Raw genomic sequence first — 21,838 nt, 5'->3', positions numbered from 1 at the left:
TTATGCAAGAAGGTGCATCCATATTCTAAAAATAATCCCTAATATAAGTTAATGAATTCACAAATACTTCTTAAAATAAAAGTACGCAGAAAATTGTTTGGGTAGAACAAGGTTCAATCAGTACACCTGCCACTAATCTACATAAATACATTCAGATACACTTCATTAACCTAAATAAATAACTTGTTAAAGAAAACAAATGTCAAAAATTAAAGTACCTAATCCTGTGCAGTGTACACAATATACTCATTTAACATACGGTAGCTCACTTTTATATTAAGAAAAAACTAATACACAACATAAATATATACTGTACCACTGCAACCAGTTTTCAGGAAAAATAAATATAAAAAACTGAAATAATTTTGTTTAGTTGTATTTGTAAACATCATTCGAATTAAGGCTATGGTAGATAAAGGAAGGAAAGGAATTCTAACCTCAATCCATTCGGAATTTCCCACAGCAGAACCTTGTTGTTTATTCAGGAGAAGATCTATGAGGATCTGAATCTCAGAACGAGAAAGCTCTGCTTTACGAACTAATGGAACCAGAAGACTGACATTTACACCTTCACGATCACCACCTGTAAAACATGAAACACACAAATGCCAAATGCAGGTCTGAAATAGCTGGTTTTGATATATTACGCACACCATACAATTTAACAGTATTATTTATGAGACAAGTTCGTAAAGCTTCTCTTTTTGGCACGAGTGTAAAGTTTGCGAAACGAGGCGAGGCCGAGTTTAACAAAGATATGAGAGCCAAAAGATGACTTTACAAATGTGTGCCATATAATGTTTCTTCTACGATAGCACAAATTTACATTAAATAAATATTTCAAGTTGAAGAGTTTGTAAGATCACAATGTCATGGCCATCTAAACTCAGAACCATTAAGAAGTAAGTATCTATGGAATGACAGCTGTTTGATTCATATTCACGATTTCATGGCCGTCTAAACTCGCCATATAATAAACAAAGCGGTTATGAACAGTTGAATGATAAATCTTTTGCAATGAATACTACATGCAACTTTAGAATAATAAGGGCTAAAATGTAGATATCAATGTTAAATTTGTTACTTATTTGTGTTATGTGTAATATTTAAGTAATGAAAGATCGAGGTAATGCATAATTTCTTACTGAATGAAGTTTGTGCAATGAATATTACATTTTCTTTGCCAGTGTGTAAAATGATTAGCAGTGCCTAAAGTGATTACTTTTTTACGCACTAGTGTTTTAAAGGCTCATTTTAGGCACAGATAACAGTGGGTAAAATGTAATTTTACGCAGTATCGTAGAAAAAGATAATTAAGGTTATTTAGAGATATGCAAACATCAAATTTAAAAAAAATTGCAGCAACAGTAGTGGTAGTTGTAGTTGTGGTGGTGGTGTTAGTCATAGTGGTACAGTAGTAATAATAATAGTAGTAGTAGTAGTAGTAGTAGTAGTAGTAGTAGTAGTAGTAGTAGTAGCAGCAGCAGCAGCAGCAGCAGCAGGAGAAGCGGCACTATTAGTGCAAGCAGTAGCAAATAATAATAATAATAATAATAATAATAATAATAAAGCCTTGGGTTGCTGTTGAACTTCCTTCCAAGCTTCCCTATTTTTGGCGAATCTCATAAAATGTTGTTGTGTTGTTTTCTAATGCCAGGCATTTGACAATAAAGTCATTTGACCTCTTGCACTCCAATATTTTTCAAAGATATTGTCATGGTTAGCCACTGACGCACAGATTTTGAGATGTTCTGAATCCATTTCTTGATTTGAGTTGCACATTGGACAGTTAAACCCAGTTGCCCCATAAGTGGTGCCTTCTTGGTATCACATGTGAGGTTCAGATCTGTCTTCGGACAGTTGACTGAACAACAATCATATGAAAAATTGTATTTTGTTTAAAGCGTGAACTTTTCTACAAATAATATCGCTTAGCATAGCTAGTGAGTACCAAAGATTGACCTAAATCACGCAAATTGAGATGAGATTACAGGAAGAGGTTTTAGTGCATTGTAAAGTTACGAGGGCATATAATTGAAGGTTAAAACTAAAGTTCATGGCTGCGAAAATTCTGATACAATTTTATTGCATGGAGCACAAGGGTATATTTAGAGCTGGCGGTGTCAGGACACTTTTATGGTTTTCATATTATCGTCAAATTTTGCATTTACAAAAAGTCATATTTTATTCATATTTGAACAGTTTCATAGCGAGAGCAAGCTACTCCGCAGACCCAACCACCTCTGTATCTACTCGTACATTCGAACCCACGTATTTTCGTCTGATATTCAGTAAGTATTCCTGCGGAAGTAACAACAACTACCGGTACTATCAAAATTACAGCGCCAGGGCACTTATTTGTTTAGGAATACACCACTGTGTATCCCGGTCGGGGCAAGTTATCTGATTGAGGAGTTTTCCCTCAACCCAATATGTGCAAATTCTGGGTAACTATCGGTGCTGGACCCCGGACTCATTTCACCGACATTATCTTCCATTCAGACGCTAAATAACCTGAGATGTTGATACAGCGTCGTAAAATAACTTACTAAAAAACCACTGTGTAACATATAAAAGTAGTGGATAAGGCACAAATCGTGAAAGTGTTTTATTTTATTTTTACTAATTACAGATATCTTGTTTTAATTATACCATTCTAAAACATGCATTAAGTAAGTGCCAGTAATAAAACACGCTGTACATTTACCATTTCCTGTTGACTCATCTCTTAACAGATGGATACATCTCCTGCAGAGTTCCACTCTACAACATTCTAAAGTAATTGCTCCCTACATTGCACAACGTAACTGTCGAGTGTGAATTTTATCTCGCATATCTTTGCAACAGAGAACAGTTGAAGCGACCAAGGTGAAAAGAGACTCAAATGTTGATAGGGATGTCCTTCAAAGAGTGGAGCACACGAACAAAATATTCTAGTTTAAGTGAACTGTTTGTTTGTTTTCTCTTCTTTTTAAATTTTATGTGTAATTACAGTTAACAGTTTAATCACAGTTGTGATTATTTTTTTTCTTCTATCCAGTTTTCATTATTGGTCACACTTGACCTCAAGCATCTTGCTTTTTCAGGTGTGACTCAGTTACACTTTTATTTATACAACAATTTGCAATATGTATTTGAATATGAGATTGATAAGCAATTTCTGAATTTTCAAGAATATTCATATACGAGTATTAGAATAATATTGTAAAATCTTTGTTAATGTATGCAATTTTTGTTTTCAATAATAATAATAATAATAATAATAATAATAATAATAATAACTTACTGGCTTTTACGGAACCAGGAGGTTCATTGTCGCCCTCACATAAGCCCGCCATTGGTCTCTATCTTGAGCAACATTAATCCAGTCTCTACCATCATATCCCACCTCCTTCAAATCCATTTTAATATTATCTTCCCATCTACGTCTCGGCCTCCCTAAAGGTCTTTTTCCCTCCGGCCTCCCAACTAACACTCTATATGCATTTCTGGATTCGCCCATACGTGCTACATCCCTGTCCATCTCAAACGTCTGGATTTAATGTTCCTAATTATGTCAGGTGAAGAATACAATGCGTGCAGTTCTGTGTTGTGTAACTTTCTCCATTCTCCTGTAACTTCATCCCTCTTAGCCCCAAATATTTTCCTAAGCACCTTATTCTCAAACACCCTTAACCTATGTTCTTCTCTCAAAGTGAGAGTCCAAATTTCACAACCATAAAGAACAATCGGTAATATAAGTTAACTGTTTTATAAATTTTAACTTTCAGATTTTTTGACAGCAGACTGGATGATAAAAGCTTCTCAACCGAATAATAACAGGCATTTCCCATATTAATTCTGTGTTTAATTTCCTCCCGAGTATCATCTATATTTGTTACTGTTGCTCCCAGGTATTTGAATTTTTCCACCTCTTCAAAGGATAAATTTACGATTTTTATATTTCCATTTCGTACAATATTCTGGTCACGAGACATAATCATATACTTTGTCTTTTCGGGATTTACTTCCAAACCTACTCTTTACTTGCTTCAAGTAAAATTCCCGTATTTTTCCTAATTGTTTGTGGATTTTCTCCTAATATATTCTCGTCATCCGCATAGACAAGCAGCTGATGTAATCCGTTAATAATAATAATAATAATAATAATAATAATAATAATAATAATAATAATAATCTTATTGCATTGGATAAAAAAATTGAGTGAGGTGGAATATGATGGTAGAGACTGGATTAAACTTGCTCAGGCTAGGGACCAATGGCGGGCTTATGTGAGGGCAGCAATAAACCTCCGGGTTCCTTAAAAGCCATTTGTAAGTATTTTGTTTTATCCATAATCGTTTCCCCTTCTTTAATTTTTCACAGAGTAACGTAATCTACGTCGTCAACATAAGGCATAGTTCTCCTACCCCTCCTTCAATATAATTCCTGTGCTTGGTGCTGGGGTAAGTTCGAATTATAACAATGTTATCTTTATTATAGAGAGATCTACGGCCTAGTACCGACCGACCTTGTATATACTTGAATGAAGCTGACACAATATGAAATTTAACTTTTTGTGAAACATATTGAAAAGGTGTACCTAATGCCTACCCACTTCACTTGCGTGATTCGGGTACATTGAAAAGGTTGTTTTGACAGTTCTACAGTGTAGATGTTGTTAAATATTGTGTATTGTCAATTTTAAACTCATATTAAAAGCGGTATTCTCTCGTTCGTTTTAGTTCTGACTTTATTGTGAAACATTCGTTATATTTTTAATATAAACTTCATATTTTTCTTCCGGGTTCTTTGATATGTCTAAGTGAACGCAAAGCACAATACAATTTCTTAGCAAAAAAAGTCGTATAGTGAGTGATTCTCGCGAGGTTAATGAACATTTCACATTGGTAAATGTTTCTTCGCAACCGCAACCGTCGCAAACGCTCTTCCAGCAACTATACTTGTTTTTTTGAAAGATGGGACATGACAGTTAAGCGGCCGAGCTTGGAACTACAGTGCCATGTTGTCAATATGGACTACCACACTGTCAGCTGATGGAAGCTAGCAATTATTGTCGTTAAGATGGCTGACGTTAAAACATTCATCGACAATTGACGCGAAGATAAGAAAACAATACAAAAATTGACAGAGAATCGAAGACGAAACGTACCAATGCTAACACTGTGTGCACAATAAATGTCGCCAAGAGAGCTATTAAGCACTCGTCACGTGGAAACGGTAAGTTTGGCAACGTTGTTACCATAGCAACAGACCTACCATGCTATGTGACATTCAGTTGTTTTTCCGATCGCAACGCTCCTGTCATGTCCCATCTTTCATCTTCCTTGCACTCTTTTTAATCCAACGACTAAATTTATGACAAGCTGAATTATTGCATTTTTATAGTGTTCATGTGTTCGCAGACTGGCAGACAGTGTCTGATACACAATGCATATTATTTTTCTTTCAACTGAAGATGACAGATGAGCTCATGGACAATTCCAACTGTGTAAATATATTCCATACGATACTCGATAATGAAAACGAGATACTCATTGTCGCAGCAAGTTACATCACGCCATAATTTCACAAACTAATGGAAAAACAATTAAACAATATTTTGCTGAAATAAATATGGAAATTCTCCTCTTTTTCCAAGATAAGTGATATTCAGGAAGTAATTTTAATCTCGCCGGGTCTGGGTGGGCGACGTCCCAGCCCGAGGTCGGCCGCCAAGGCGGTTGACCTCTGTTGCTAAGGCACAGGTTTCATAAATATGTACGCATTTTTGACATCCCTGGGCCACAACAGCAGTTTTCTCCCACGCTCCAGTAACCGGATACGGACGAAAAATACGGAAAAGTTGCTTACAGCGATACGTATTTTCGCAAACGAAGCAGAGCATATGTAACTACGTATATCAAATGAAAACACGGAGTGCAGATTTAAATTAAATAATTGTCTCGTGTCTGGATTACAGCCACGTTGAACCGGTTGTGAAGGTCGGCGCAGTCACCGAGGAGGAGTGGAAAGGACGGTGAAAGGGCAACGAGCAACGAACCGACCGTGAAGATGCTAGAACAGAGCGCTCCATGTGGACCACGTCGCCACGTTGTCAATGGCTGACAACGAAAAAAATTACCCGCAGAATGTTTTATTAAGATGAATGGAACTGCGTGCATGTGACGGAATTCTGTAGCTACAGCATTCTTCAGTAATCAGAGGTTTAAGTTACACAGAATGTACACGATACAGACGCCGAAAATGTTACTGCTGATCAGGGGCGAAGCTTAGGTGTAAATTACTGGGTAGGCTGAAAAAATCGGCTTACTTTGTATCATAAATTTGTAGTAGGTTTGCTAACACTGGTAAATAAAATTACCGGCCATTTTACACACGCAAGTTTGGATGAATATACTAAATACAAAATCTGCTATATGATGAGCATAAACAAATAAACAAATAAATAAATAAATAAATAATAATAATAATAATAATAATAATAATAATAATAATAATACTTGCTGGCTTTTAAGCAACGCGGAGGTTCATTGCCGCCCTCACATAAGCCCGCCATTGATCCCTATCCTGAGCAAGATTAATCCAGTCTCTATCATCATATCCCACCTCCCTCAAATCCATTTTAATATTATCTTCCCATCTACGTCTCGGCCTCCCTAAAGGTCTTTTTCCCTCCGGCCTCCCAACTAACACTCTATATGCATTTCTGGATTCGCCCATACGTGCTACATGTCCTGCCCATCTCAAACGTCTGGATTTAATGTTCCTAATTATTTCAGGTGAAGAATACAATGCGTGCAGTTCTGTGTTGTGTAACTTTCTCCATTCTCCTGTAACTTCATCCCTCTTAGCCCCAAATATTTTCCTAAGCACCTTATTCTCAAACAACCTTAACCTATGTTCCTCTCTCAAAGTGAGAGTCCAAGGTTCACAACCATATATAGACCAACCGGTAATATAACTGTTTTATAAATTCTAACTTTCAGATTTTTCGACACCAGACTGGATGATAAAAGCTTCTCAACCGAATAATAACAGGCATTTCCCAAATTTATTCTGTGTTTAATTTCCTCCCGAGTATCATTTATATTTGTTACTGTTGCTCCCAGATATTTGAACTTCTCCACCTCTTCAAAAGATAAATTTCCAATTTTTATATTTCCATTTCGTACAATATTCTCGTCACGAGACATAATCATATACTTTGTCTTTTCGGGATTTACTTCCGAACCTATCTCTTTACTTGCTTCAAGTAAAATTCCCGTGTTTTCCCTAATCGTTTGTGGATTTTCTCCTAACATATTACGTCATCCGCAATGACAAGCAGTTGAACTACCATTTTTATTTGTGGAGATTTCTTTGAGACATCCTGAAACTTGTCAAATGTTCATATTTCACAAAGGAAGAAGCCACGTCACTTAACAAGCAGTTCTTCATAGAGTTTATCTTCGTCTACTTGAAGCCTTAGTTTTTGTCTAATACTTAATTTCTTCCACTTCTGGTGTACAACAATCAAGTATTTAGGCTGAAGAATACTTCAAAATTCCCATATTATCTTTAGCTACTTTGAATTAATGGTTAAAATGTCCCATGAAATAGATAAAAATCTCTTTTAGCATGTGATAAAATGGTGAATATTCTGAAATGGGTAAATGTATGTCCCGCCTGATTTAAGGAGTTTCTTGAAAATGTTAACTGATTACCAGGGAACGGATTTATATGGACTAAAAATATATGAAATATGTAAATATATATGTAGTTATTTTTACCAAAATATGGAATTAAATATGGATTTTTACCAAAATATGGAATTAAATATGGACTTAAAATTATAAAAAAATGACTATGTACGTTAAATATTGGTACATTTTAATCAAACTAAACAAAAAATATAATGGACGTACCTTATCTTCCAATGTAGTTTCAACAAAACACAATTTTTATTGTCTGTTACCATAACAATAGGTTACAAACATTTCTTTCAAGTGCTGAAAAGTGAATCTTCTTCTATTGTCTCTGAGGATAGATTTATACTGACTAAAAGAGCGTTCGACGTCACAAGAAGTAACTGGTACATAATTCAATTTCACAATGTCTGCTGGGGATAAGTCCAAGTTAATCTTCACTGTTGATTCACCACTCATCACAGCAACAACCTTTTGTAGTTCTTCATATCCAGGGTTTTTTGAAAGTACAGTGTCCACCTTAGCTCTTACTGCATCTGCAACTTTACCTCTACCACGATTCAGTTGTTCCACAGTACTATTTATAATTTCAAAACTTTCAGATAGTGAAAGGTGCCTATTTTGGAGACTTTTGAGCGTTTTTATGATGCATGAAAATGTATGCTGAATGTGAGCTAAGTCATTCTTCACACTTATGTCACAGGTAACTGTTTTCGCAGTATCAATTGAGACTGCATCTTCAGAGTCCAATGCAAGGAGAACATTGTTAATAGAGTCTATATGTTCGGCATAATATTCAACTGCTTCTAGCCATGTACCCCATCTAGTTAAAATTGGCTTTGGTGGCAATGGAATTTCAGGGTACATTTCTTTCAACACGTTAACTCTACTGGGAGCTTTGAGAAATACTTTTTTCACTGATGAAATCAACAAATCTACTTTAGGGAAATTGTCTCTGACCACTTCTGCCACACGATGAAATGCATGCGCCACACAAGTAAAATGAGTCAATTTAGGATATACAACAGATAATGCTTGTCCAGCTTTGACCATATAAGGGGCAGCATCGCTAATAAAGAATAACACATTATCGTACATAATACCCTTTGGCCACAGGATACCCATAGCTTCGTTGAACAGTTTAACTATAGTTTTGTTATTGCACTTTTCTAGAACATCACAATGTAAAAGAATTCGTTCAGAATATTGTTCACTTAACAAACCGATAACTACATTACCAACAAGTCTACCTTCTTTGTCGGGAGTCTCATCAATGGAAACCCAAATTGAACTATCTTTAATTTCATCTCTTATCTTCTGTATTGTCTCATCGTAGATGGATGGAGCATACGTCTTCCTAAGTGTTGACTCATCCGGGATTGTATGTTGAGTATATTTTTCAAGGAATTCCCTGAAGACCTTATTCTTTAGTTTGTAGAGAGGAATATCAGCAGAGATGAGAGAATGGCACAGGTCGATGTTAAACTCAGATCTTACATTCGATGTTGTTGGTTGTGTTAAAAACAATTGTCTCTGCTTGGAATTTAGTTGTTTGTTGGCCTGATGTTTACTAGTTGTAATGTGTTGTTGCACCAGGAACTTTTGTGTAGATGATACTGCACACTGACACAAATTACAAAATAATATTTTATTGTCAGTTGATAAACCATCTTCTTTAAATTCTGAAATGTAACTTGTTAGTTTTGATTTTAAATTGACTGAATGACGTACTTTTGGCATATTTACCGTCTTTATAGTATGATTTACAAAACTGAACCTATGTGTACTCTGACTGGCATTTAACTGTTGAGCTGCACAACTGAAGTCTGTTAAAAATTTTAAATTAAATTAATACAGTTTTGTAACTTACTTTCCCATTGTTGATAGGACTGCTAATTTTCAAATAACTCTGATGTTAAAGGGATTACTGAACATGTGTTTAAATCTCTATTGTTGAAATGTATTTTTAAAAGTTAATGGAATTTTGTTTTGTTTTATTGTTAAACCTAATATAATATGGACTGTTTTATATGAAATATGGAAAATATATGGAAATTAACGAAAATATGTACTAAACTCTAAAATATGGAAAAATATGGAAAATAAAAGTAGGATTTTTCAACCCTACACATTGTGAAACATAAAGATAATGCAAAATATAAATTATATTAGCTTTATAAGTAAATATGTATTTACATATAAATCCTTTCCCTGCTGATTACTTTTGCGTTTAATTAACTAACTCTCACATGTTTTAGTTGGAAACAAAGCATAAAAGGACTAATTTTAAAATTTATAATTAAAAAATAACCTCCAAACGTCAAAATGTAACTACGGTCCCTATGTCCCCAACTACATTTTACTCTGTTTTACTAAGTTTTTCTGGGAATGTTTCGATTTGATTTTATTTCCTCGGCCAAGATTATAAAAATAAACAGTTAAAATACTTACGAAAGACAGCAATTGTTGTTTGTTTAATTCTGAAAGGACACAACTTTAACGTAAAATTTGTCCCCAAAAATTTCGTAACGCCGGTCCCTCGAAATAAAAGAGCTACACAAAAGACAATTTTGCTTCATGTGGTAAATTTTAACGGTTGGTAGTGATGAGAGGTCAACATGGCGCCAGTTAAAAATACTTTTCGTCCATTGTCGTAATTTATTTTATTGGAAAATACAAAAATCATCACTGATGACTGAATGTTATGTTTTCTATTGGTAACACCGGTCCCAGGTGGCATTAAATATAGTTTGTATATATTAAACTTTCGTAGTATATGCAAAACATTACAATGTTTGTCGACTAAAAAATCTAACCTCCATGATATTTTTAACGATTTATTTTGTCAGAACTATTGCGGAAATTATACTAATTTGTAACAACAGTCCCTGTAACGTCGGTCCCTTTATTGTGGGACCGAGGTTTCGTTTAACATACAATTATTAAATACCGGTGGATAAAGTAACTTCGAATATCATTCATGTGATTGTTTATAGGAAAGAAAAAAAGTCTGATGATGAAAGTAGGAAATATGAAAGGGAGAAGATATGTAGGCAGAGGGCAAATATGACTGAAGAGGAGTTGCAGAAAAAAAGGGACTATGGCAAAAAATATAAAAAAAAAAGAAAGAAAATAGCAGATATGACTGATCGTGAAAAAAGAAATGTTCGAAGACAAGTGAAATCTGAAGTACAGAAGTTTAGAAGATACCTTAAACAATGGGCTGTAAGGGAAAGATAACAACAATCCCTTGTTTTTTTTTTTAATTAGAAAATCTCACATAAATTTGTTTTTAAGCTCAACTGATACCAGAATCTTCAATAATTATTGAATAATCCTATTATAATAGGAGCAAATGTAACCAATGTGAGAAAAAAGTACACAATTTAATATAAAATATTTTTGCCAGTTTTGTTATTCATATGTGCCCATTTCAGAATATTCACCCAAAAGCTGTTATCACAATTCTCAAACCAATTTAATAAAATTGCCGGGCACAAGTAGGGCCGGTAAGGGGTTGATACCAGCCACCAGTCTTATGTTGAGATCCGACAACATTTCCGGCCGTGACGGTGAAATAGCGGCTAGTTGGCGACCCTAATTTATAGGTTAGACCTCATGAATCGTAAACTGTTCAGTCAAACCAATGAATTTCATGCTGCCAGAAAAATACATTTTGATATTACACCAATCAATCAACAAATCAATCAATATCAAGTTCTAGACACAGGACAATGTTTGAAACATTTGAAACATTGTAAAACCAGACAAGGTGGCCCAGAAAAAGTGTTACAAGCTGATTTCTCTTAAATGAATTAATAAAACTAAATGCTGATTTTTCGAAATCTCATTAGAGGAGGGGGCCTTTCAGATTGCGCCATGGATAACATTCCGTTGGGCCCGCTCATGGGGTACGAGAGGGAGCAACTGATATTTTGAAAGGAATAATGAAAATATTACGAACACTTTGTGTGAGTTGATCCAAGACTAAATCAGCAATAACTGCTTATGGTACACACGTTACGTTCAAAAACTTTCGGGCGCCCTGTTGTATACATAACCATATGAAGTATGTGGGTATATGTAACACTTTTATCAGCAGTAATTAATGATATGATTACAAAAAAAAATGACTTTTCAAGTGCCTCTCAAGATAACCTCACTTATATTGGCTTTAAATCTGCAGTACAAACATTGACCAATATCCTATATAAAGAGCCTTCACTAATATCGCATTTTGCAATTAACTTTCGAGGTAACTGATATTCGGCTTAGGTAGATGGAACAGAAAAGCGACTAGGAATTTAAGGAAATTCCAATGAACGGGTGAATTAAAATAATAAAAGCAATATGTACTTCTTTTAACACTGTAATGTAGTATTTTCATTGACTTCATACATTACCCAGGGCCAAATAGGTACCCAATATTTTAATGACTATTGATTGGAACATCTCGAGGTACATTATACTCGTATAGAGAATGGAGCAAAACTAATCGCGTAAAAAAACCATTTAAACTTGTTTCCATGGTGCCACGAATGACGTCAAAGTAAACTTTTCGTGTTAAAACTTTACAATTTTTCCTCTCTGAACTTGGAACATGGATGTTAAAAATGTTATGTTTTATTTACCGACACTCGCAACTGCAGAGGTTATATCAGCGTCGCCGGATGTGCCGGAATTTTGTCCCGCAGGAGTTCTTTTACATGCCATTAAATCTACTGACATGAGTCTGTCGCATTTAAACACACTTAAATGCCATCGACTTGCCCCGGGATCGAACCCCCAATCTTGGGCATAGAAGGCCAGCGCTATACCAACTTGCCAACCAGATCGACTGGAACATGGACGTTTCACGTCAAAATATTATTCAGTTTCAAATTCATTGTAAATTGATTACTTCGTTGTTCCTTCAAATTCTCTAAAAAAAAAAAAAAAAAAAGATAAATAATTTTAACTTTTACATCTCTGAAGTTCTAACAGCGACCTTGAAAAAAAAAAAAACTATCTACAAAGGGAACTGTTAGTGACATGAAACAGCGCCGAAAGTTACCCAGCATTTGAAGAGTCCACTGCAAGAATGATGGATGTCATTTGGAATACATTTTGCAGGAGAAGCAATTGAAAGTTTGAAATGCTTAGCGCTCAAAGCTTAACTGTGATTTTCCGATCGTTACTGGACAATGACTATCAGTGTTAATGCCATATAACTCTCTATGTACATTCTATATGTCTTAAGCTATGCATTGACAGTCTTGGTTCATTTTCGACATCCATCATTCTTGCGACATCCATCATTCTTGCAGTGGACTCTTCATTTGTTAATGGGTTGAGCGAAAACTTCAGAAAAAACCTCAACCAGGTAACTTGTCTCAACCAGGATTTGAACTCAGGCCCGCTCGTTTCACAGTCAGGCATGTTAACCATTACCCCACAGCGTTGGACAACGTAAAGTTCATGTCCCTTCCACAAACGCAGTGCTAACGTATCGCCCCATGACCAGGACATCCCGCTACTATTATAGTTAATGCACAGTTCTAGACCAAAATTATCGAAAGTTCGATCGAACCATGTTACAATAATACCTAATCTTATAAGGAAAAGATGTATGTTCTCCGTGTGCCACTGTTCTCATTATTTGGTCTATTAACCGCATACTTTGCAACAGACCTTCAAACATCAACGCCCACGAACATTCTGAACTGTTGCATGCGTCTGAATGGTTGTATCAACGTGACAAACCACACGAGTTCCATTCAATGCATTACAACATGTCTTACAAATAGTTCATGCATAAATTGCTTACAAAGTCATTTATTGATTACATTCCAGATATGACTGTAGTTATTTTTAAGACTCATACGCGTGACAGAATCATCAAAGATGCGACCTTTGGTTCTTTGCTTTCAATCGATAACATGCAGACAGAAGTAGGATTCTAAGCATCGTAAGTGGCTCATGGTGAAGATGTTCATTCCCCCATTTCCCCCTGTATGATGAACACTTCTGTTATGGGATTATGTTTATACTGTTTATTTTGTGTTGCAAAGTTTTTTCGTAACTAAAATGTAGCATTCGTTAGAATATTAATGTTATGGAAATATAAAAATTGGAAATTTATCTTTTGGAGAGGTGGAGAAGTTCAAATATCTTGGAGCAACAGTAACAAATATAAATGACACTCGGGAGGAAATTAAACACAGAATAAATATGGGAAATGCGTGTTATTATTCGGTTGAGAAACTTTTGTCATCCAGTTTGCTGTCAAAAAATCTGGAAGTTAGAATTTATAAAACAGTTATATTACCGGTTGGTCTATATATGGTTGTGAAACTTGGACTCTCACTTTGAGAGAGGAACATAGGTTAAAAGTGTTTGAGAATAAGGTGCTTAGGAAAATATTTGGGGCTAAGAGGGATGAAGTTACAAGAGAATGGAGAAAGTTACACAACGCAGAACTGCACGCATTGTATTCTTCACCTGACATAATTAGGAACATTAAACCCAGACGTTTGAGATGGGCAGGGCATGTAGCACGTATGAGCGAATCCAGAAATGCATATAGAGTATTAGTTGGGAGGCCGGAGGGAAAAAGACCTTTAGGGAGGCCGAGACGTAGATAGGAAGATAATATTAAAATGGAGTTGAGGGAGGTGGGATATGATGATAGACAATGGATTAATCTTGCTCAGGATAGGGACCAATGGCGGGCTTATGTGAGGGCGGAAATGAATCTCCGGGTTCCTTAAAAGCCAGTAAGTAAGTATTACTGTTACATTTTAAGGAGTTCGTGACTTCAATTAATTTCAGAGATACTTGACGACAGGGCTATGTCTGTTAAACATGAAAATCAGAAAATACTGTTGCTATAATACCTCTTACAAATAAATGTTATGCAACGACTTATTTGTGAATGATGTTTGTCCATGTCGGTTTACTTGACAAGCTGTCATCAGTTAGTCCAAGTATTTTGTTTAATTGCTCGAAGACAAGGAATTGATAACACTGCTGCCAGTGAAGTAGTGTATGGAAAATTAATATAAAACTTTGTACTCTAGAGAAAGTAGTTAATGTTTGACTGTGTTTAACAGATAAGCCTAAATTACATCTACAATGTAATACATGTTTCTAAATACTGTTAAGGGGAGAGGATGGTATTTTTGGTGAAAAATGAGTAAATTAAAAAAAAAATATTTAAAATACTCTGTGATATGTGTGGAATGCATAGTATAACATTTTGTGGGTATTTGTGCCCTTATCGGATGTTGAGTCGCCATTTTTAAACTTCCTGCGTTATGGGTTTTTAAATCACTCGCCAAGTTTTATTGTTGTTTCAGGTAAATTAAATTTTCAAAAAAAAAATTCTTTAAAATACTCTTTGATATGTGTGGAATGCATTGCATAACACTTTGTGGGTATTTGTGCCCTTATCGGATGTTGAGACGTCATTTTTAAATTTCCTGCGCTATGGATTTTTAAATCACACGCCAACTTTTATTGTTGTTTCAGGTAATTTAAATTTAAAAAAAAATTCTTTAAAATACCCTTTGATACGTGTGGAATGCATTGCATAACACTTTGTGGGTATTTGTGCCCTTATCGGATGTTGAGTCGCCATTTTTAAACTTCCTGCGTTATGGGTTTTTAAATCACTCGCCAAGTTTTATTGTTGTTTCAGGTAAATTAAATTTTCAAAAAAAAAAAATTCTTTAAAATACTCTTTGATATGTGTGGAATGCATTGCATAATACTTTGTGGGTATTTGTGCCCTTATCGGATGTTGAGACGTCATTTTTAAATTTCCTGCGCTATGGATTTTTAAATCACACGCCAACTTTTATTGTTGTTTCAGGTAATTTAAATTAAAAAAAAATTCTTTAAAATACCCTTTGATACGTGTGGAATGCATTTCATAACACTTTGTGGGTATTTGTGCCCTTATCACATGTTGAGTCGCCATTTTTAAACTTCCTGCGTTATGGATTTTTAAATCACTCGCCAAGTTTTATTGTTGTTTCAGGTAAATTAAATTTTCAAAAAAAAAAAAAAAGTCTTTAAAATACTCTTTGATATGTGTGGAATGAACAGCATAACATTTTGTGGGTATTTGTGCTATTATCGGATGTTGAGACGTCATATGTAAACTTTCTGCGCTATGGATTTTTAAATCACACGCCCACATTTATCGGTTTCCTGTAACTTCATTTTTTTTGCAACATTGCCAGACAAAAATTGATATAATTTCTGAACTATTAAAGATACATGCATGAAATTTAGAACACACATTCTTTAGACTATTAGGAAACTTTTCTCTGCAACAGGATTTTGTTAAATGATTTCGTTTTAAAAATACGTTCGTTTGTTTGCAAGAAAGGAAATCAGAAAATTGTTACTAAATTTTAATTGTTTATTTTACAAACGTAAGGACTAATATCAAAATTCTGTTACAGACAGTTTGTAGAACATGCTTTTGCAAATACATTGCAAAAAACCGTTTGAATCTATCTTTAAAAACGGTTTAGATATATCGGTTTTAGTACAATCCTGCATTGGGTATATTTTTTTTTTTCAAATTTGGGCCCCCAAATATTTTTCTTTTTTCAAAATATTTTATTTGGTTGAATTGCTACAGCTATGAGCTCTCTACACAGAAAAAATTAAAATTTTACACCAAATAGGAAAAAAGTTTAAAAAAATACCATTCTCTCCCCTCAAGCTACGAGTAATAGAGTAAAAATACAAATTATAAAACGTTTCGACATCCCTCTTTAAGGAAGGTAATTCCGTGTTTAACATTAATTTATTTTCTAATATATTCACTCCATAATATTTTATGTCCTGTATTTACAGTAAGACAACTAGCGGCGAAGCTAAGGTGTAAATACTGGGCAGGCTGAAAAAAACTGCGGATGTTTATCGGCTTTTCTATCAATTTTTTTTTGTGACGCAGACCCACAAGATGACGATGGCCACTCATTTTCACCACCAAACAGAACGCAGATAAAACACTAACTTATTTGTCTCAGAGCAAGGATATTTCGTACACCATGATTATTGAAAATTCCTATTTTGTGTTCCTCCATCCGCTATTTTAATGTAATATAAGATCTCCTATCTTTGTAAGCTCACTTTGTTTCATACGTTGAACTTGGAAACGGTTTCTCTTTTACTTCTACAAATAATGATCTCAATGTTCTCTCAGTATGAGCCATTTTACACAAAACTATAGTCCTGTCGCTCTAATTTCCGGCAGCCAATCACGTTGTAGGTCGGCTACATTTAAACGTATGCGTCTTGTGATTCGCTGATGGTGTTAAGTATTTTCCTAAGGCTGGATAAATACTTAATATAATCGCCCGCCATTTTGGCTCTTTCGTTGGCGTCCGCAGAAAGCACACGAGGACGTTATTTGCTGCTCAATTATTTACTGAATTACAGTGAGTTTGATTTATTATCATAGGAGCTACGACATGATGTTTAACGGTGTGGCAAATAGATCCCTCGTCTGGTAGCTCGGCAACGAAAGAACAAAAATGGCGAACGATACTACCTACCTAGACTTTATAGAGCCTTGACTTCCTAAGACGTAAACAAAGAGGAGGAGTCACGCCGGGAATAACAGCGTCGCGACTGTAATATGTAACACACACGCTTGCACTTTTAATTAAACTAACACTCAACAACGCAGCGCATTTAGAGAACAACAATATAGCGCGACGTATTATTGTAATGGAAGGCTAGCCTCGTTTCGTACGGAGTTGTAGCGAATCCAAACCCCCTCCCCCGTCTCCCCCCTCAAGCTTATGAGTGGAGGTTGTAGCCATGCCTTTAGAGGCTTCTGCACAAGCATCGCACTGAACTCTAACACTGGAATGACTGCCAACAGTGAACTTAATATATGGAAGGATCGGAGCGCAACAAAGTGTCACACTACATCGTTATTACGAACTTATAGGCCTACTGTTAATAGGTATAACTCAAATTTTTTGGGTAGGCTAAGCCTCTTAAGAGCATAAATAAATAAATAAATAAATAAATAAATAAATAAATAAATAAAAACCATTACGCGAGGCAAAAAGCTGTCTCGAAATACTCTTAATTTATGCTTAACTGCCAAAGTGTAGAATAAGTTTTTTTTTTTTTTAATAATTGAACTGAATAATTTGTCAATTTTCTATGTGAAATTCTGCCGATGCTTTAGTCTCTCGTATTTGACTAAAAAAAGTTGGCAACCCTATTTTGCTGGTATCACCTTTATTTCACTCAGACGCTACATAACCATCGCAGCTGAGAGAGAGTCGTAAAATAAAGCAATGAAAATAAGTAAAGATTTATTTATGGTTAACTGTGAACGGATAAAATGTGAATGATGGCTAGATAAACGTTATACTCCAAGCTTCTTCGAATCGTCATTGTCAGTCATGAATTTATTTATTTTTTTATTTTAGTAGGTTATTTTACGACGCTTTATCAACATCTGAGGTTATTTAGCGTCTGAATGAGATAATGCCAGTGAAATGAGTCCGGGGTCCAACACCGAAAGTTACCCAGCATTTGCTCATATTGGGTTGAGGGAAAACCCCGGAAAAACCTCAACCAGGTAAATTGCCTCGACCGGGAATCGAACCCGGGCCATCTGGTTTCGCGGCCAGACGCGCTGACCGTTACTCCACAGGTGTGGACATCAGTCATGAATTCTACTGGGTCTCATATTCGGGTTTCCGGCGTGGAGATCAAACTTGCCAGACGTTCGACAATGCCAAATGTCATTTTCAACCAAAACGCAATATAACCACGTAGCCAACAGGTGACTTACGTAACATTGGTCCATGGTAAAAGTACACAGTGCTGTTTCCTGGAAAACCAGAGGAAACGAGACAAAATTCACAACTCTGCTTAAATCAATTGACTTTCGAGTTTGGCACCACTAAACCTGTTCTCCGAATCTGGTACTAATTGAGTATGCAAGACATTTCAACGCCGCTACTAAGAGAAGCAGACTTGAATGCAGAAACGGGGACCGAGCAGCACTGCTGTACCACAGGTGGGCTACGTGTTCCAGGCGGAGATTCGTTGTCTGTTCTCGGTCGTGAGTCACGGATGGATGAAATGAACGTGGTTCATCGAACACGCAAATGCCGTGAAATAAACACATTACTTCAATGATCACCTGCAAGAACCGCTTTTCAAACTACCTGAAGCCCTGCGCAAATTCACACAAAAATATTTTCTTCTCCTTCCGATCCCTACAGTTTAGGGGAAGTCTGTACAACATTAAATTCCTCAATTTTGGGTTCATTTTTCTCAGAACTTATAAAATATACAAATGTAGAAAAAATAGGGCATATGTAACATACTTTTACGTATACAATCGGCTAAATAAATTTAAAATTCAACTGACAAGCAAACATTCTGATGGGGGCAGATAAAAATGTTATTTTTTTCTTCCATCATGTTAATGATATCAAAAGAAGTGCTTATACAAATTTTGGCCACTCCATCGCAATTACGAGGGCCGTAATAAATAAGTTCGCCAGGCCGTTAACATAAAGAAAACACAAGTTCATTGGAAAAATTTATTGGAACAGACACAGCAATTGTTGAGCTATTTTTCAACATATTTCTCACCGGAATTGAGACATCGGTCATATCATGGGATCGACAGAGAGGTGCAGACAGCTGTCAAAAGCTGGTTCCGATCCCAGGGGGCTGACTTCTGCGACACAAGGATACAAAAATTGATTCCAAGGTATAACAAATGTCTCAATTCCAGTGGGGGATATGTTGACAAATAACGCAACAATTGCTATATCTGTTTCAATAAGTCTTTCCATTCAATTTTGCTTTTTTTTCTGTAAACGGTTCCAGGGAAAATTAATTTCTGGACGGCCTCGTAATTGCGGTCGAGTGGCCAAAATTTGTATAAGCTCTTCTTTTGGCATTATTAACATGGTGGAAGAAAAAAATTTAACTTTTTTATCTGTCCCTATCAGAATGTTTGCTTGTGAGCGGTTGGTAAAAAAAATGGTTGATAACATTTTTGCATTAAGAATTACTACAAATTATATTTTTATTTTTCCTGGAGGTAGGGCTAAAAGAAAAAATAAAATCATATTATCATTTTACACATATTAAACTGCCAAACACGATAAGAACCAAAATTTATTTTTTGTCAAAATTAGATGTACAGACTCCCTTTAAAATGAGCAGTTATACAAATATCCGAGTACCACAATTCGTAGTTAACCTACTACAAAGATAGGAAGCTTAGACATTTCATTACCCTTGATTAAATGAGTTTTTACACGTGACTTCATAATAATAATAATAATAATAATAATAATAATAATAATTTTATCAGGAATATTCCATTATACAATGGTTCTCCTTCAACTCAAACCAATCTGCTGTCGCCAAATGCCCTTGTCCATAGCATCATCATCATCATCATCATCATCATCATCATCATCATCATCATCATCATCACCACATAGTCCTTTTCTTTGTATGCTTCGTCGAACCCCATCCAACCAACATTTTTGTGGTCTACCCCTTCCTTTTGTCCTTCCGCAGTCCAATTTAGTATCTTCCATGGTATTCTGTTTTCCGCCATCCGTCTTAAATGTCCATACCTACTCTAACGTTTTCCTTCTTTTGTTTCTAAAATATTTCTTTTTACCTGCATAATTTCTATGATTATACTATTTCGGATAATAATAATAATAATAATAATAATGATAACTTTTATCAGGAATATTCCATTATACAATGGTTCTCGTTCAACTCAAATCAATCTGCTGTCGACAAATGCCCTTGTCCATAGTATCATCACACAGTCCTTTTCTTTGTGTGCTTCGTCGAACCCCATCCAACCAACATTTTTGTGGTCTATCCCTTCCTTTTGTCCTTCTGCAGTCCAATTTAGTATCTTCCATGGTATTCTGTTTTCCGCTATCCGTCTTAAATGTCCATACCAACTCTAACGTTTTCCTTCTTTTCTTTCTAAAATATTTCTTTTTACCTGCATAATTTCTATGATTATACTATTTCGGATAATAATAATAATAATAATAATAATAATAATGATAACTTTTATCAGGAATATTCCATTATACAATGGTTCTCGTTCAACTCAAATCAATCTGCTCTCGACAAATGCCCTTGTCCATAGTATCATCACACAGTCCTTTTCTTTGTATGCTTCGTCGAACCCCATCCAACCAACATTTTTGTGGTCTACCCCTTCCTTTTGTCCTTCTGCAGTCCAATTTAGTATCTTCCATGGTATTCTGTTTTCCGCCATCCGTCTTAAACGTCCATACCTACTCTAACGTTTTCCTTATATTGTTTCTAAAATATTTCTTTCTACCTGCATAATTTCTACGATTCTATTCGGATGATGATGATGATGATGATGATGATGATGATGATGATGATAATAATAATAATAATAATAATAATAAATGAAGCTGTGTTGGAAAGAATGGGTGAAGAAAAAATGATGCTGAAACTGATCAAGAAGAGGAAAAGGAATCACTGGCTGAGAAGAAACTGCCTACTGAAGGATGCACTGGAAGGAATGGTGAACGGGAGAAGAGTTCGGAGCAGAAGAAGACATCAGATGATAGACGACATTAAGATATATGGATCATATGAGGAGACAAAGAGGAAGGCAGAAAATAGGAAAGATTGGAGAAAGCTGGGTTTGCAGTGAAAGACTTGCCTTTTGCCAGAACACTGAATGACTCGTATATGCACCGAGACAGACATATGCACATCGCTATCTTCTTGGTAGTTCGCCAGTTTTTTCAAGGTCACAGAAAACTCGATACGAACTATCAAAGTGGCTTCAGTGTGCAAGGGTTATCTATTGTCTGCTTCCTTGCCACAATGTATACGATCCGAGGATGAGGATGTCCTCCGGGGTTCTGCTGTTGCCCTCAACATCACATATTTCATTCCAACACTACCTTCATTTTGTCTTATGCCTTTCTTTATCTCATATAATTTCATGTTATAAAAATATGCTTACAATGTAGCGTACAAACTGCAGTGAAACCGGTGATGGCCAGACTATTGCTTCTCTCTTTGCAACGCTCACGACCATGACCCGGTTACAATCGGGAAGCGTTCATGGTGTGAATTAGGGA

General features: G+C 35.6%; 1 protein-coding gene across 10 annotated transcripts in view; it reads right to left on the bottom strand.

Moving 5' to 3' along the window:
- Positions 1-21,838, bottom strand: part of LOC138692649 (ribosome-binding protein 1-like) — a 163,455-nt gene that overhangs the window by 80,043 nt on the left and 61,574 nt on the right. For all 10 annotated transcript variants that reach the window (XM_069815735.1, XM_069815738.1, XM_069815741.1 and 7 more), the window contains one exon: positions 438-583. In XM_069815735.1, coding sequence (XP_069671836.1) covers positions 438-583 — 146 coding nt within the window. The remainder of the gene's footprint in view (positions 1-437; positions 584-21,838) is intronic.

This window comes from Periplaneta americana, chromosome 17 (genome assembly GCF_040183065.1).
Source record: "Periplaneta americana isolate PAMFEO1 chromosome 17, P.americana_PAMFEO1_priV1, whole genome shotgun sequence".
NCBI classification, from domain to species: Eukaryota; Metazoa; Arthropoda; class Insecta; order Blattodea; family Blattidae; genus Periplaneta; species Periplaneta americana.
This window is presented reverse-complemented; position numbering and strand designations above follow the sequence as displayed.